The sequence below is a fragment of the Pristis pectinata genome, chromosome 8 (genome assembly GCF_009764475.1).
Source record: "Pristis pectinata isolate sPriPec2 chromosome 8, sPriPec2.1.pri, whole genome shotgun sequence".
Lineage (NCBI taxonomy): Eukaryota > Metazoa > Chordata > Chondrichthyes > Rhinopristiformes > Pristidae > Pristis > Pristis pectinata.
Genome location: NC_067412.1, coordinates 9,309,209 through 9,327,325, shown reverse-complemented (window position 1 = coordinate 9,327,325; position 18,117 = coordinate 9,309,209). Strand labels below are relative to the sequence as shown.

The window sequence follows — 18,117 nt, the reverse complement described above, 5'->3', positions numbered from 1 at the left end:
TATAGTTTATATCCTGTAAAGTTTAACTATTGAATTAATAACACAAATTCTACTTATTGAGATGAACAAATATTCTGACTGAAAATAACTATTATGACAATAAAATGCATTTTTATTACTGATCAAACAAGTAGCACGGAGTAAACCTTATATTACTACTCAGATTAATAAGAGCAACAACAAATCCAAATATTATTATTATTTGCATTTTAACCTAGGCAAGAATGAGGCACTTTCCAGATGAACAATGGATAAAGTCGGTTCTAAGTATCACTGGCATATTTTATAGTGGTGTCCAATCACAATGACAGGTGATGTTAGCACCTTGTACTTGGTAATGGAAAGGGAGTGCCACAGTGCTTCATAGTTAAGCATTAATAAAAGATGCTGAGGTGGGAAGGGAAAGGTTCCTTCCGTGTACACCATTTATGTTGTAAGATCTGCAGTTATATTCTCTGTTCCCTCAACTATGACGTCCCTCAGACCTAGCACTGTGCAATGCAACAGTGCATGGTAAATTGCATGCGTTAATGCAAAACAAGCATGTAGGATGTGCATGGTATATTTCTTAATAGTTGCAGTAGAACAAATTTGACCTATATCATGAACAAGATATTCTTGTGACTGTTGGCACGGCTTTAGTGCATTAAAACATTTCTCTTTTTCTTCATCCCAGAACTCTGTGACAAAGTTCTTTGAATGACCAACATTATTTTGCTACATAAGTATTAGTGTTAAGACCAATTTGTGGCTTCTCATGTCACTATTATATTATATAATCATATATATATATATATATATATATATATATATATATATATATATATATATATATATATATATATAATATATGTGAGGCACAATGTTGCATGTGTAAGTTTTGCCACCAACATATTTATTTCTATAATTTTTAAAGCATTCATCCTCTCACTGTGAATCATGTGCTCAGACATTCCTGTATGGCTGTAAGAGGTGCTGAACTCGCTGGCCATCCATTGTGTGCAGATTCTCTGCTGTTCCCCTTGGTGGATTAGATGCATAGAGATGATGTGACATTGGCTGGTGGTCTCGTGCCCCTAACCTTCCTTCTCACACCCACCGGCTTGTCTCTCCTCAGAGTTGTATGTGAGGACTTGTAGGAGATTCTAGTTTGGACATGTGAATATCAGTGGAAGTTAGAATTTAACTCTGAGCTTTCTGGTGTGTTTCACAGTGAGAAATGCAATAAATGTCAACAGCACTTCCTATATTACAACTCCCATCTAGTCAACCAGAAAATTTATATTCTTATTTTGTGCCAAATCATTTGAGAATTAGCCAAGAAGACATAATTTTGTGTTGTCAGTTTAATGTAATCAGCATGACATACAAATATGTGTACATTACTGTTTATTATTTACTCTCTGTAATATAATTAAGTTTTTATTCTTTGCTCTTGTCTCCTCCAGAAGCTCAACGTAGACCATATTATGCTGACTATTCCCCTGCTCGACTTTACATCCATAAATTATGTACCAACCACTATCTGGATCTGTTCATCACATTCATTATTGGTATAAATGTCATCACCATGTCCATGGAACACTACCACCAACCAATTGTAAGTGTGTACGACTGACAGGTGGACCCACAACCATGATGTTGTTTAAAAATGCTTGAGATGGCCATAAACTGTAAATATTAAATTCCAGTTTCATTCATAAATTGAGTAAAATAGCTCTGATATCACATAATGCGTCATTTTCAGACTTTAAACAAGTGCATGTTTTAAAAGAATTGTTTTTGTGAATTTTACACTAATGTGAATATAAGAAACTGGAGCAAGAGAGGAATTTGGCCCTTCAAGTCAAAGTCAAGTTTATTGTTACATGCACAAGTATGTGTGTGCACAGGTGCAATGAAAGACTTACTTGCAGCAGCATCACAGGCACATAGCATCAGGGACACAACATTTGCAAGAGAAAGCATAAATTATACACAATTTTTACAAGAAAAAAGTACAATTAGAACAAAAAGAAACAAATCCATTGTAGTGCAAAGCGGTCATAGTGTTGCTATACTGAGGTAGTGATTAGGGATGTGCAGATTAGTTCAAGAACCAAATGGTTGAAGAGAAGTAGCTGTTCCTGAACCTGGTTGTGTGGGACTTCAGGCTTCTGTACCTCCTGCCCGATGGCAGCTGTGAGAAGATGGCAATGGCCTGGATGGTGGGGATCCTTGCTGATCGATGTTGCCTTCTTGAGGCAGCGCCAACATTCCTCCAACCCTGCTCCAACACTTGTTATGATCATGGTCGATCTGATTTTGGAATCAGCTCCACATCCCTCTCCGTTCCCCATATCCTAGGACTCCTCGAAAAACTAAAAATCTGTCCATCCCGATCATAAATATATTCAATGATTTATCCTCCATGGCTCTCTGCGGTGAAGAATTCCAAAAATCCAAGAATCCCACCCCACCTCGCCCCCAAGGGAAGAAATCCTTCCTCGTCTCTGTCGTAAGTGGTGATCTTTTATTCTGAAACCATAGGTCCTGGTTCTAGATTCCACCATGAGAGGAAACCTGTTCAGCATCTGGAGAAAAGTTACCACTAGAGTGTCAAATATTCTCTTTTTAAAATGTTTAAATATTTTAATAATATTTTAACAGTAACATATTAAATAAAAAATAATTTATGGGCGCAGTTATGTATCCCCAGTTTGTGCAATAGAGTTAGGGCGGATACAGTATAGTTAGGAATGTTCACATGGGTTAGCTGGACTGACATTTCTAATTTACTTTTCCAGTCTCACTGTAGCGCCTTTAAGTGTGGTGGGCAGCTATTGGCAAAATAAGACCTGGTTTGAGACAACAAAAAGTCTTCCAGCCCAACAGAGTAGACCAGTTTAAACTTATGTTGCCAGGGTGAAAGACCAACTCCTTTTGCAGGATAAGTCATTGTTAACACAACCAGATTATACCTTTGGGTGTTATAAATAAGGTGGCTATTTCCTCTGCCAAGGTACTTATTTCCACTCATGCCAAGAGCATGCATGTGCATTTGGCACTGACGAAAATCACACAGTATGCTTTACCTGGGGAGACGTTCAAGAGCTGGTGGTACATGCTTCTGCCTGACTGATAAATGTTAATAGTCAATATATTATCTCCCACTGGGCACCCTAATCTGCTATTAGTGTGCTAACAATGTCTCTTCCTTCCCTTATTCTCACCAGTCCCTTGAAGAGGCTCTGAAGTATTGTAACTACGTATTCACCATTGTCTTTGTCTTCGAAGCTGTTCTTAAGCTCATTGCTTTTGGCTTCAGGAGATTCTTTAAAGACAGGTATGTCACACTGTTTTGTTCTCCCCTCCCTGCTGGTATATTACAAAAGTTATATAAAAGGAGCATCATAAAAGTAGAAGAAATTTGCAGCAGGAGTAGGTCACCAGGCCCCTGAAGCCTGTCCCATCATTCAAGATATGACGATAAGATATCTTTATTAGTCACATGTACATCTAAACACACAGTGAAATACATCTTTTGCATAGAGTGTTCTGGGGGCAGCCCGCAAGTGTCACCATGCTTCCGGCACCAATGTAGCATGCCCACAACCTCCTAACCCGTACGTCTTTTGGAATGTGGGAGGAAACCGGAGCACCCAGAGGAAATCCACGCAGACACGGGGAGAACGTACAAGCTCCTTACAGACAGTGGCCAGAATTGAACCCTGGTCGCTGTCGCTGTAAAGCGTTACACTAACCACTACACTACCGTGCCTGCATGTACACTACCATAGTGCCTACACTACAATGCAATATGATCATGGCTGATCTATGCTGGCCTCAACTCCTCTTCGGTGCCATTTCCCCATCCCTTGATCTATCAAATATTTATCTATCTCCACCTTAAATATATCTAATGATCTGGCCTCCACCCTCTCAGGGGCAGAGGATCCCAGAGGTTCACTACCCCCTGAGAGAAGAAATTTCTACGCACCTCAGTTTTAAATGACCAGCCCCTTATTTTGTAGCTGTGTCCCCTGGTTTATGAGGTGCTATCCCTTCAGAACTAACTGCTGTCCTGTTGTTTCGATCTCCTTTTCCACTATGTTATACAAGGCTTAGCATAAATCCGGCTGCGAGATGAACGAAAATTGGATATAGAAACATCAAAGCAGAATATATTGAGAAGGAATGGAATAAATAAGGAAAGATGAGTAGAAGGAAAGGATTTTAAAATATATCAAAAGTAAGTTATTTTACAAGTGTGGCAGTAAAAAGGGAGCAGATAAAAATGAAAAGATAGAATTATCAATTTGATGGAAATGTGAGGTATTAAAAAGCATTTTGCACAAGTCATTGCTCAAGCAAATAAAATGAGAGGGAGGGTGAATCCTAAAGTGGTTAACATGATGATATTAAGATAGACAAAAGAATTTTATTTAACTGTTTCCTGGCTAAAGGAAGTAAAAAAAAGGACCAAAGGAAGACATTTTTACCAAATGAGTCCCTGAGGAAGAAATTGTGGGAACTCTTGAAATATTGTCTCTTGAATCTGAATGCACATTTGTGGCAAATTTAGCTGTTGTAGTATCATGTATATATAAAAAAAAACAGACAGAGCTATTAGAGGCTGCTCAATTAACAGCAATGTTAAAAAAAAGAATATTTTTACTTAAGTATGCTGCTCATGGAAGAATATTAGTTGGAAGTAGTCAGCATGGTTTGTGAAGAGATGACTGAGCTTGACAGGCCTTGGGGATTTCCTTAAGGAGGAAATGCAATGGATGTTGTGTACATGAACTTAAGAAATGCACTTACTTACATTATTAGAGGCAAGAGATCTAGAATAAAAGGCAATATGTCATGAATTAACAATAGTTTGGAAAGGAGAAATGGAGCATAGAACTTTGGAGTTAACTTTAAAGTTTAACAGATGCCTTTCTTTGAAAGGAAATTTAGCAGATATATATTTTAAATTTCATGGCTTACATTATGCCATTATCAAATAGAGCACAAACGGAGGATGAATAAAATATGATTGTTATTCAATTAGACATGGAAGGTAAGTAGTCAATTAATAAGACCCCACTGTCCTGAAATTTGTGCCAATTCAGTCTGAAGTCAGAGACCTTGAAAGGGAATTAATAAGAAATCAGGCTGACACTGTCACCAGAAGTATAGTGAAGCAATGTTTAATGGTTAAGTGCTGATGTGACACACAAGCTGTCTTTTCTAGTAAGTCAGATAAAGCATTGCCCATGAACACAGAAGGATGAAGATTGCAAAAGCTTCTGTGATCTGTCAAAATCAAAGTCAAATGTTTAATTTAATAAAGAGGCATTTCTTTTGTCAAGAGAGGAGAGAGTATTGAAATGGCAGTGTGTGCAGGCATCAAAATGTGGTGGTGATTCCATAATCATTTAGAAAGGCCTTTATATCCTGAAGGAAACAAAATTGCTAGACCAACTCTTCCTGGGAAAATAATTATTTGTTAACTTTGAACACTGTTATCAATCTGTAAAATGTTCATCAAATTCTATGCATTAGAAGAGATTACAAATCTCCAGTACATACTGATTGGTTTATGCCTCTTGCAACTTCTTTATGCAAATACTCTCTAGTTCTTAGCCATCATTATTTTTAAGAATTTTTTTGGAATTGCACATTAATTTTCCATTAAACTTGCTACAGGCAGCTAAGGCTCGTAATTCAGAACATATGTACCTTTATTAATCATATAATCATCATTAATGGATTGCCAATTAAACTCCCTGACAAGGAAAGGGAACAACTTTAACCAGTCTCATTCCTTCGGGTGGCAAGAGGTTCTGAAAAAAATGTTAAATTGTAAATTCTACAGTTTTTTGTTACTTTGCATCCCTTTTTTTTCTGTCTTAGTCCGATCTTTTCTCTCCCACTTTTTCTCTTTCTATGATTTGACTTTAATTCACCGCCTTTAATTCAGCCTCGTCAACTCCTGCATTTTTCTCATACTTTAAACCTGATTGGTTAGCACTACATCTGCAGATGTGCTGTTGTCCTCAACATGTCACTATCTGCTTGCAATTCTGGCAAGAAGATTTTTGAAATGACAAGTGCAGAAAATTGTCTGTCTAATGCCACCAGCCATTAAATGTCCTACCCCAGTATGATTTAGCCCAAAGGTAACTGGGGAATTTATTCAAGTAATTAAACCAATCTGAAATTAAAATCAGTCTAACCACAAAACTACTAGGTAGATGCAAAGACTCATCTGGTTCACTAATGTCCTTCAGGGAAGGAAGTCTGCCAGCTTCACCTAGTCTGGCCTATATATGACTTTAAATTAGGATTTCTTTATTAGTCACATGTACATTGAAACACACAGTGAAATGCATCTTTTGCGTAGAGTTGTTCTGGGGGCAGCCCGCACATGTCGCCACGCTTCCGGTGCCAACATAGCATGGCCCACAACTTCCTAACCCGTACGTCTTTGGAATGTGGGAGGAAACCAGAGCACCCGGAGGAAACCCACGCAGACACGGGGAGAACGTACAAACTCCTTACAGACAGCAGCAGGAATTGAACCCGGGTCGCTGGCGCTGTAATTGTGTTACACTAACCACTACACTACTGTGCCTGCCCCAATGTAATTAATTCTTAACTGCCTCCCATGAATTAATAAATGTCTTTGAATATCATAGAAAGGAGAGTTAAAATACTTTTCAGAAACAATGCCACGCCTCTGCTCAGTCATTGAACTTTTGTCTGTCTAAGGGATCTTAAAGCTGTCATTACAAGTAGCCACATCAACGTTAATGGAACAGCCTAGGAAAGGAAGAACAGTTTCAACAACGGTAGTCTTCTGAACAAACAAGCCGCTAAACCCAGCAGGCAACAACTAATGGATGAAGGGAAACTGTAGTATTTTGTAGGAGAAAGAACCTTATTTTTTCTTTTCCTATCCTGAAATTCTTGAGTAATTCAGAATGACTTTGGCAAGGCTGACTTGGCTGGCACCTGATCACCAGCTACATACAGACTGCTCGAGAGAAACTTGATAAACAATGTATTTATCCTGTACTCCCATTATAATAGGCCACCTCACCCACCCCCATTTTATGTATACATTTTATATATTATATATAATATTGAGTTTATATCATATATATAATATATATAACATAAAATATATAAATAATATATATGAAATAAATATACTACAATAACAACATAATAATATATATATTTTACGCACGCACACACACACACACACACACACACACACACACACACACACACACACACACACACACACACACACACACACACACACACACACACACACACACACACACACACACACACCATGGGTCTCTTCGGAACCTGACAGACATATTTTGCAATTCTTGTTAGTAGAATCTGAAGAGCTAATTCAGAAAGCTTCCCTTGTTTAACCAAAGAAGATTTGATGTCAAATTTGTTACACAACACAAATTAAGTGCCAAGCTGCTGAATAACTGAAATATTATGTGCAAAACACATTTAATGATTTTCTACTCAACCTGACAGTGACAGGATTAATTGAAAATGTACCCGGAAACCTGTACGAGCTCACTGTATTGTCAAGATGCTCGCTTTCAGAAAGCAGCTCTGAGCATTTTTAGTTCCCTTTTGTCAATATTGCATGATGCCAGGTTCCTTAAAGCAGCATGTAGTAGTTCAGTAGAACATTGTCTTTTTATTCTAAATGAAGTTAATTTTGATCAAAGCAAGTGTAGAGCTATTATTCATTGTTAATATTGACAATAAATCTCATATATAATATCTTGAGTGTAATATCCATTTTCTAATAAGCTACTTTCAGATTTGGTTTTGCTTCCATATATTCTGCGTCAATGACCAGTATATTTGTTCTGTTTAATGTTTAAGAGCAAGGCTGTGGGAATTTTTTTTTTCATTAGAATTAAATTATATTTAATGTTTTGAATTACAATGATAGAACTGTTTATGAGAAAGGATATACCCAAAGTATTTATCAGATAATCAAAAGTTATAATTCTGTGACTAAAGAGCTCATTCTTGCAAATATTCTCTTGATAATTAAGCCCATTATAATTACACACCCTCACAATAACAGCTGGTTAGTTAATTCAAAACTGTCTCAAAATGGTACAATATTGTTTCAATCAAGGCTCAGGGATTTTTCTCCCCAGTTAAGTTACATAAGAGTTACATAATGCATACCTCATTGAGTTATTCTACATTTCATGCGCTACAACAGCACATGAAGGAATAGATGCAATCCATTACCTTTTAATTTTTGATCTTTCTTCCTTGCCTTCTTCAATCTCTCACATTCAAGTTTATTGTCATGGGCATAGATACCCAGGGTATAAACACCACGAAAATTAGCTTTTTGCAGCAGCAGCACAGTACTTTACAACATGACAGACATAAATTACATAAACTTAAATTAACATAAATTATACATAACTCATGCAATGAAAGAAAACAAAAATAATGATAATAACATTAGTGAAGAAAACACGATGATGCTGGAGGAACTCTGCAGGCCAGGCAGCACCTGTGGAGAAAAGCAGGCGGTCAATGTTTTGGGTCAGGACCCTTCTTCAGGACTGAAGATAAGGGGAAGCCCAATATATAGGAGGGAAAAGCAGAGCAGTGATAGGTGGACAGAAGAGGGGAGGCAGGGTGGGCACAGGGTGGTGATAGGTAGATGCAGGTGAGAGATGGTGATAGGCAGGTGCGGGGGAGGAGGGGAGATCAGATCCACCGGGGGATGGGTCAAAGGTAAGGAAGATAAAAGGGGTAGAAAAAAGAGAGGTAGACTAGGAAAAGGAAGAAAAGGCATGGTGGGTGTGGGGGACGGTGGTGGTTTTGGGGGTCACTTAAAGTGGGAGAATTCAATATTCATGCCGTTAGGCTGCAAGGTTCCAAGACAGAAAATGAGGTGCTGTTCCTCCAGTTTGCGCTTGGAATTCTCCTGGCAGTGGAGGAGGCCGAGGACTGACATATCAGTGATGGAGTGGGAGGGAGAGTTGAAGTGACTGGCAATGGGGAGATGCAGATTGCAGTTACGGACGGAGCGCAGGTCACCTAGTCTGCGTTTGGTCTCGCCAATGTAGAGGAGGCCACACTTGGAACACCGAATGCGGTAGATGATATTAAGGGAGGTGCAGGTAAATCTCTGTCTCACCTGAAAGGACTGTTTGGGTCCCTGGATGGAGGTGGTGTAGGGGCAGGTGTTGCACCTATAACGGGGGCAGTTGAAAGTTCCTGGGGTGGGAGCGGGATGGGTGGGGTTGGGGGAGGAGTGAACTAGGGAGTCATGGCAAGAGCGGTCCCTGCAAAAGGCAGAAAGGGGTGGGGAGGGGAAGGTATGCTTGGTGCTGGGATCCCGTTGGAGATGGCGGAAGAGGCGGAGAATGATGTGTTGGACACGTAGGCTGGTGGGATGAAATGTAAAGACAAGGGGGACCCTATCCCTGTTGGGTCTGAGAGGGGTGGGGGTGGGAGCAGAGGTGCGGGAAATGGCAGAGATGCGGGTCCGAGCTCTCTCCACCACAGTAAGGGGGAAGCCACGGGTTAGTAGTCAACGTTCTGGGTCAGGAAACGTTAGTGAAGACACAAGAGGCTGCAGATGCTGGAATCTGGAGCAACACAGAGTCTACTGGAAGAACTCAGCGAGTCGAGCAGCATGCTGCCTGACCCGCTGAATTCTTCCAGCAGACTGTGTGTTGCATAACGACATCAGTGCAAATTGAGGGAAATATAGTCCAAGGTAGAATTAGGGTTTATCAGGATGCTTCAAGAACCCTATGGCAGTGGGGAAGAAGCTGTTGTTGAACCTTGAGGTGTGGGTCTTCAGGCTCCTGTACCTCCTGCCTGGTGACAGCATTGAGAAGAGGGCATGACCCGGATGGTGGCGGTCTTTAATGACGGATGTTACCTTCCTGAGACATCGCCTTTCCCTCTCCTGTTATCCCTATCCCCACATCCCTCCCCATACATCCATCCTTCTTCACTCCCTCAGACCAGTGGCTATGGTCTTCCAGTCCCGGTGGTTATGCCATCCAAGGCTGTGTTATCCTCACACCGGACCTCGTCTGAGAGCAATTGGTAGGGATGCAGCCATCCAGATGCACTCTGTGATTATCCAGCCATGTTCTCCTAGTGTGGGAAGGTTGCTACATATTGGTGTATCTACTGCTGATCGAGGTTAACAGATCCCTCCTCACACTGGAAGATTGACTCCTGCCTCTGCCAAATTCATTCAGAAACTTGTTTCCACTTTACAACAGCCAATCATCAACATGTAAACCCTCAACCTAATCAACGGGTTCACTATAGATACAATGTGATAAGACTAGTGAACGGTTCCCCTATACGATGAGATGGACTCTGACCTCACAATCTACCTTCTTGTGACCTTGCACCTTATTGTCTATTCTCTGTGGCTGTGACACTTTACTCTGTACTGTTACTGTTTTTACCTGTACCACCTCAATGCACTCTGTACTAACTCAATGTAACTGCACTGTGTAATGAATTGACTTGTACGATCGGTATGCAAGGCAAGTTTTTCACTGTACCTCGGTACAAGTGACAATAATAAACCAAGACCAATCCCAGTCCGGGCTGTGGTCAGACAAGACTGCGTCATTGCTCCAATCCATTTCTCAATCTTCCTCATCATAATATTGGACCTCGCCTTCGACAAGCTTCCCAGTGGACTGGAGCTAACGTACCGGATGGATGAGGAACTGTTCATTGTGTTGCTTCCACTCCAGAACCAAGGTCATTTCCAACCCCAGCCATCGAGCCACAGCCAGCACTTGTGTCTGTGCACATTTGGAGGCCAAGCTGCAGATTGTCATTGACTTGTTCACTGTACAAGAAGATGGTGCTCATGCTTAGCATCTGTAGGATAAAGGTCCTCTACCTACCTATCCCTGCGACAAACATTTCCCACCCTCCTTCTGCAATTACCAAGGTCCATGACTAGACCCTGTAAAATGTGGACTACTTTCCATATATTGGGAGCCCCTCCTCAGCAAAGACAGACATCAACGATGAAGTTCACAGTCACTTCCACGGCCTTCTGAGGAAAAGAGTGTTTGCAGATCAAGACTTCAAACCCAGCGCTATGTTCATTGTCCAGTGGGCACAAGGACTCCCCACCTCACTGGAGACATGAATGACATCTTGTAGGGGCTTTAAACAGCAGAGGGGTACCACCAATGCTGTCTCTGCAATACTTTACAAATCTATTGACAGGATAAGTAAATCACCATCGGTGTTCTCTCTCAGGCCAACACTAAGTTCCAATGGGTGGGCCACAGGATTCACATGAAGACACAAGGGACTGCAGATCCGGAGCAAAAAAAAAACAAACTGCTGGAGGAATTATTCATGTACATGATACCAAGCTCCTGAATCAGGCACTCTTCTCTGATGGAGTAAACACTCAAAGTCTCCCTGCAAAAGTGCAACGTCCTCACTCACTCATAGAATCCCTCTTCTGTGACCAGTCTCAAGGGGGAAGAGCAACTAGGAAGGCACTGAGCACCTTGAGTCTTGTTGATGGAAGGACATGGAAGTCATCTAACCTCTTAAACATCCCATCATCTGGCCTAACGGGCATTTTCTGACCCGTCTGTGGCAGAGTCTGCAGGTCTCACATTGGTCTCACTGGCCACCTCAGAACTGAAGTGGAGGCAAGTCATCGACCTCATGGGACTGCCTGAGAAGAAGTCAAAGAGTGATCCTCTAAACTTTCAAAGGATAAAACTTTTACTTAGAATGCCCTACTTCTTTTTGAATCCAATACCAATGCCCAAGCATACAAAAATTTAAGCACAAATTAGAAACAAAAATCAAGGGGTGCTTTTTTTAAATGAATGCTTTCTCAGCCAAGAAACACAGAAACACCGTAAATAGAAAATAGTCTGCCCACCATTCAATATGATCATGAGGGATCGTCCAAATTCAGTACTCTGTTCCTGCTTTCTCCATGTATTCCTTGATCTCTTTACCCATTTGTACTTCATCTAACTCCTTCATGAATATATAAGGCTAAGGAAATTCGGCATGACCCCAATGACTCTTACCAAATTTTATAGATGCACCATAGAAAGCATCTTATTCAGATGCATCAAGCTTGGTATAACAACTGCTCTACCCAAGAACACAAGAAATTGCAGAGAGTTGTGGACACAGCCCAGTCTATCATGAAAACCAGCCTCTTCTCTATTGACTCTGTCTACACTCCCTGCTGCCTTGGGAAAGCAGCCAACATAATCAAGGACCCCTCCCACCCCGTTCATTCTCTCCCCCCTCCCATCAGGCAGAAGATACAAAAGCTTGAGAGCATGTAATACCAGGCTCAGGGACAGCTTCTATCCCACTGTTATCAGACTCTTGAATGGACCTCTTATACACTAAAAGATGAACTCTTGATCTCCCAATCTACCTCGTTGTGGCCCTTGCACTTTATTTGTCTGCCTGCACTGCACTTTCTCTGTAACTGTAACACTATATTCTGCATTCTGCTTTTCCTTTTCACTACCTTAATATACTTAAGTTTGGAATGATGTGTCTGGATAGCATGCAAACAAAAGCTTTTCACTGTATCTCAGTACATGTGGCAATAATAAACCAATTCCAATTAATGATCAGGCCTTAACTGCCTTTTGCAGTGGAGATTTCCACTAGTTCACCAGTCTTTGAATAAAGAAATTCCTCCACCTGTCTGTTTTAAATGGCTTATCCTATATCCTTAGGCTGTGGTCCTGAGTACAAGTGAATTGATTTAGCACAGGGTGAGGAGACAGCTTAGCTGTAAGACATTTTTTTTTGTTTTGCTTAATTACGTTTGATAAAGTAAATATTTCAGATTTCTGCTGCCAAATTATATTTCATGAGGGAGAAACTATGCATTTGCTGAGACGTCATCTGAAGTTAGAAAGGAGTTGTATTAGTTTGGTTCCCAGCATGGGAAGATTTTAATGTGACAATTTATCACGAAAAAACACTGCTATGTCTTACACAGTCAGCAGGCACTTAGCACCTAAAGGCTTTCTCGTGAATTACCACCCGTTGCGGGCAGTAACACATTATCAGAAGCAAAAACAAAGCACTGCATATTTATATCCAATTCTTCAGTCCAAACCCCAAAGCAAAAAAAACCCGCAAATATTTTAAACTAATGTTTGTTCTGCAAATCCCCTTAAGTTTCACCAACCAGTCCTTTCCTGCACCACTTGTCAATAAACAGCAGTTTGCAACATGGAACCTCATCATTCCTAATCTCTGACTGTTGATTCCCTGCACCCTCACTCTGCCCTTTGTTAATTACAGTCAGTCGTTTTGGAAGGAAACAATTCCCTGGTGAGTTGCATCTGGTCGATGTAAATTTTACTTACTGAATGTCGAACAAGCGTGATTTTATTTCTTAATCTAAAAAGTAAAGTTAGCAAACAGATACCATCTGGAGACAACTTGCTTGAAGGATATAGGCATCTCTGGATGCCGAGTCCTTAAAGGTGGACACAATCCCTGGCAAAGTGTGTGCAGCAAGAATGTATTCATTCATTTCTCAATACATGGTGCAAGTTAAGTTGAATTTTTGGGTCAATTGCAGCTGATTTATTTCATGATAAACTTTGCTTCTGTGGTATATGCTGTACAAGATTAGCTTAAATTGTAGTATTCTTCGAATTTATAGATGCTCTATGATAAGACTGCATGATCTCTTTCATCTAGATTCAACACCCCCTTTGTCACCCAATCACTCTTGCCCTTCAATATATTACACATCTCCCTTTTTTTTTGTTCATTCCCCCTTTTGTCTCATCTTAAAATATGTTTTATCCTTAACTTTCCCAAGTTCTGAAGATAGGGCATTGACTTGAAAGGTCAGTCCTGCTTCTTTCTCCAGAGATACTGCCTGACCTGCTAAGTATTTCTGGCAATTTGTATTTTATCTACGATCTTTTATATTTTTCAGGTGGAATCAACTGGATTTGGCTATTGTGCTTCTCTCAATAATGGGAATAACCCTGGAAGAAATTGAAATCAATGCCTCACTCCCTATAAACCCCACTATCATTCGCATTATGAGAGTACTACGGATTGCAAGAGGTACGACTATCTCTTATGTCTTTTAAAGGTTTCTTGTTTACGCTAGAAGCTTTCTTTTAATTAAGTGTATTTATTTATCTCCTTCCAGCTTGCACATTCTGGATTACCAATTATTATGAGTAATTTTGCATGTTGTAAAGATTAATAGAGAAAAAGCTTGTGACATTTCCAGTGTCATCTGTGCATGGGAATCAGATGGTACCTGGTACCATAATTGGCATCAACTGGTATGGTTCAGATGTAGAGTTTCCCTCGGGATTTGAATCATGCCAACGTCACTGGCAATTGGCAACTCAAGCCTCTGGCCTAATTCACTAGAAGTAATAAAGGGGGAGGTGGATTTTTAGCTGCAGGCAGGATTTTTTCACAGATGAATAAAACTTGTAAAATAACAGTACACAAATCTGTATAATTTGAGTATGATACTCACGTCCTATGCACCCTAATCTTTCTTCCTGTGTCGGGATTTTTGAGGCGTGCTTTTGTCTCAATAGGGAACATCACCGTTTACAGATCAGGCTATAATGGCATCTCTGTCAACCAAGCATGTCAGCATTTCCAAAGAAATGTGTCCCCAAGCTTGTTCTATTTCCCGTCTCAGCCCACTAATCCTATTCCTGATAACGGAGCTGTTTAGATCCTACTCCTTCCTCTGCGCCATTTGTTCCCAGTCATTCAGACCCCATTCCTCAGTCATGCCTGCTGTTTGATCCACTCTAGCTCAGGGCTGCTTAGACACTGCTTCAAGATTGGGCCATTCCAGTCTCAATCCACCTGTCTTGTTCCAAAATTTGGAATGGATAGACTGCTTTGTGTTCTAATTCACTCACTTCAGTCTCCATCCCTACAAAAGAGTAGCAGTAGTACAAGGTAACTGAACATAGAGGCAAGTGAATGACACTAGAAGAAGCTCCAAGCATTAGTTCAAAAGAAGGTAGCATTGATATCATCAACTCACACAGAATGCTAGAGGAACTCAGCAGGTCAGGCAGCATCCATGGAGGGAAATAAACAGTCAACGTTTCAGGTTGAGACCCCCTTGACCCGAAACGCCGACTGTTTATTTCCCTCCATGGATTCTGCCTGACCTGCTGGGTTCCTCCAGCATGTTGTGTGTGTTTGCTCCAGATTCCAGCATCTGCAGAATCTCTTGTGTCGGCATTAATACCATGTCGGAGAGAGATTTCGCAAAGACTGAAATATCACAGGGAAAGAACCAAATCAGGAGGGAGAGAGCAAGGGACTGGATGTGTAGCAGGATCTTTAGAGATGGCTATGGACACACTACTTGGTCTTCCAGATCATTTTGAACATTAGTGGCTAATTTATAACCTACATTTCCCACTTTACAGTGTACTCCTGCATATGGAAAGCTGCAGTTCTCCATTTATGCTCTCTCACCCCCTCTCACCCAAAAAGCATCTAATAAAAGAAAGAGAAAATTGCAGAACAGTACAGAAAAATGTCGAACAAAGAAAGGAACAGAGGTGACCACAAGAGCTGAGGAGTAGAGAGAAACAGCAAGAAGAAAGGATCTATAAGAACATGCTTACACTGACCAGCTTCACTTGTACTATTTCATTTATTCTGTGTCCAAAAGTCATTCAATACCCATTTTATAGTTGACCCATCTGCTTCGCAACGTGAGCAATTTGGTGGAATATTTTGACCTTTAAAAATGCAGAAATTTAGAGCACATTGTGGGTTTAAATGCAGACCCTGCTGAATGCTATGGGGTCAGTTTTGCTGCTTGGAGCCGACGATTCCAGGAAGTTCCAACTTTCATGTGTTGAAATGCCAGTGAGGCTCAGATCTGTGTGCGTGTTCCACTGCGGAGTACAGAGGTCCAAGAGTTACTGAGTGGCACATTGGTGCCACATCTGTTATTACTGTCTGTCACTTGGCCTTATGTACTGGGGAATCGCCACAGAGTGGTATTTGATATTTCCACTCTGGGAAAGACTTTGACTGTCTATGCCTTTCAAATTTTTTATACGTCTATCAGGTCACCTCTCAGCCTCCGATGCTCCAGAGAAAACAATTCAAGTTTATCCAACCTTTTCATATAGCTAATACTCTCTAATCCAGGCAACATCCTGGTGAACCTCTTCTGCAGCCTCTCCAAAACCTTCACATCTTTCTTGTAATGCAGTGACCAGAACTGCATGCAATACTCCAAATGTGGCCTAACCCAGGTTTTATACAGCTGCAACATGACTAGCCAACTTTTATATTCAATGCCCCAACTAATGAAGGCAAGCATGCTATATGCCTTCTTTAACACCCTATTCCCTTGTGTTGCCACTTTCAGAGAGCTATGTACTTGCATCTCAATGTCCCTCGGTACATCAATGTTCTTAGGGGTCCTGCCATTTACTGTATACTTTCCTCTTGCATTCGCTCCAAAATGTATCACTTTGTGCTTGTCTGGATAACCTGCCATTTCTCTGCCCATATCTCCAACTGATCTTTATCCTGCAGTATTGTTTGACAAATTTCTTTGCTATCTACAACTCCTCTAAATCTCACATCATCTGAACACTTCAGTCTTTTTAAATATTGCCAGGTGTTTTTGAGCTCTCAATTAACTTTTTTTTGAATGAATCATTTTCCTGAATCATTTACTTCATTTTCAGTATCTTTTCTACATTTGTGAATGACAGAGAGATTTAAAAGTTAATTAATCCTTGACAGCCGGCATAGCTCTGCTGCAACCTCCATCAAAATGGTCGGGGGGTGGGGCTGTTGAAGGTGGAGCTTCAGAATTGTGCTGCTAGAAGCCTGGTTGTTTGATTGGAGGGTGCAGAGGGCCAGAGAACTTGCCTTTCCGCATGAGAGCGTGGATGTGCTGGGTCCACTTGGTGGCTCCAGGTAACAGGTTGAATCCAGCTCAGTCTGGCTTTGTGATCAACTCAGTCTCAGGGTAATGAGATGAAGAGCTTTTCTTCAGTCTGTAAGATGCCTCATTTAATTCATAGACAGTATCAGCCCACTTCCCATTAGAAACCTGATGGTGCATTTAATTTGGAACCCAATTGACATTCCAAATAATGATACATCCATCACATTAGCTGTCCTCTTCAAACAGATAGCCAAACTTTGGACTGGAGAGATATTTATCCTCTGTGTTAGAAATGTGTATCATTCTGGGAACTGTTAGTTTCTATTTTTTTGTTCATTCTTTCCTTATGATAAAGAAGGAGGCCATTCAGCCCACTGAGTCTATGCCAACTTGCATTCCCACAATAATTTTCCCTGTAATGTCTCCCCAAGTTTGCATCAACACACCCTAGATTCTACTGTTCACCTCTATAGTAAGGGCTGTTTACAGTGGCCAGTTAACTTACCAACCGGCATGTCTTTGGGATGTGGGAGGAAACTGGAGCATCAGGAGGAAATCATTGAGGTCACAGGAAGATCATGCAAACTCCACACAGACAGCAGCAGCAGCAGCACCCTTTCCTAGCCTCTCTCTCTTTTTTCTACCCCTTTTTATTTCCCTCTCTCTCCTTACCTTTGACCCATCCCCCGGTGGATCTGCTCTCCCCTCCTCCCCCGCACCTGCCTATCACTATCTCTTACCTGCATCTACCTATCACCACCCTGTGCCCCCCCCCCCACCTCCCCTCTTTTGTCCACCTATCACTGCTCTGCTTTTCCCTCCTATATATTGGGCTTCCCCTTTTCCTATCTTCAGTCCTGAAGAAGGGTCCTGACCAGAAACGTTGACCGCCTGCTTTTCTCCACGGATGCTGCCTGGCCTGCATCTAGATTTTCATCACGTTTTTCATCTAGATTCCAGCACCTGCTGTCCTTTGTTTCTCTGACCCTCTAGTTCGAGACTCCTCTACCCTGGGAAGATTCTGACGGTCTATCTATGCTCCTCATCATTTTATAAACCCTTATCAGGTCATTCAGCAGCCTCCTGTGTTCCAAAAGACTTTGTGTTTCATATCAGAACCTGACCATTTGCAGCAGAAGGGAAGT

At 41.1% G+C, this 18,117-nt stretch overlaps 1 protein-coding gene across 1 annotated transcript in view; it reads left to right on the top strand.

Moving 5' to 3' along the window:
• Positions 1-18,117, top strand: part of cacna1ha (calcium channel, voltage-dependent, T type, alpha 1H subunit a) — a 257,588-nt gene that overhangs the window by 210,987 nt on the left and 28,484 nt on the right. Inside the window, exons 24-26 of the mRNA XM_052022258.1 lie at positions 1,449-1,600; positions 3,216-3,325; positions 13,997-14,130. Of these exons, the coding sequence (XP_051878218.1) occupies positions 1,449-1,600; positions 3,216-3,325; positions 13,997-14,130 (396 nt within the window). The remainder of the gene's footprint in view (positions 1-1,448; positions 1,601-3,215; positions 3,326-13,996; positions 14,131-18,117) is intronic.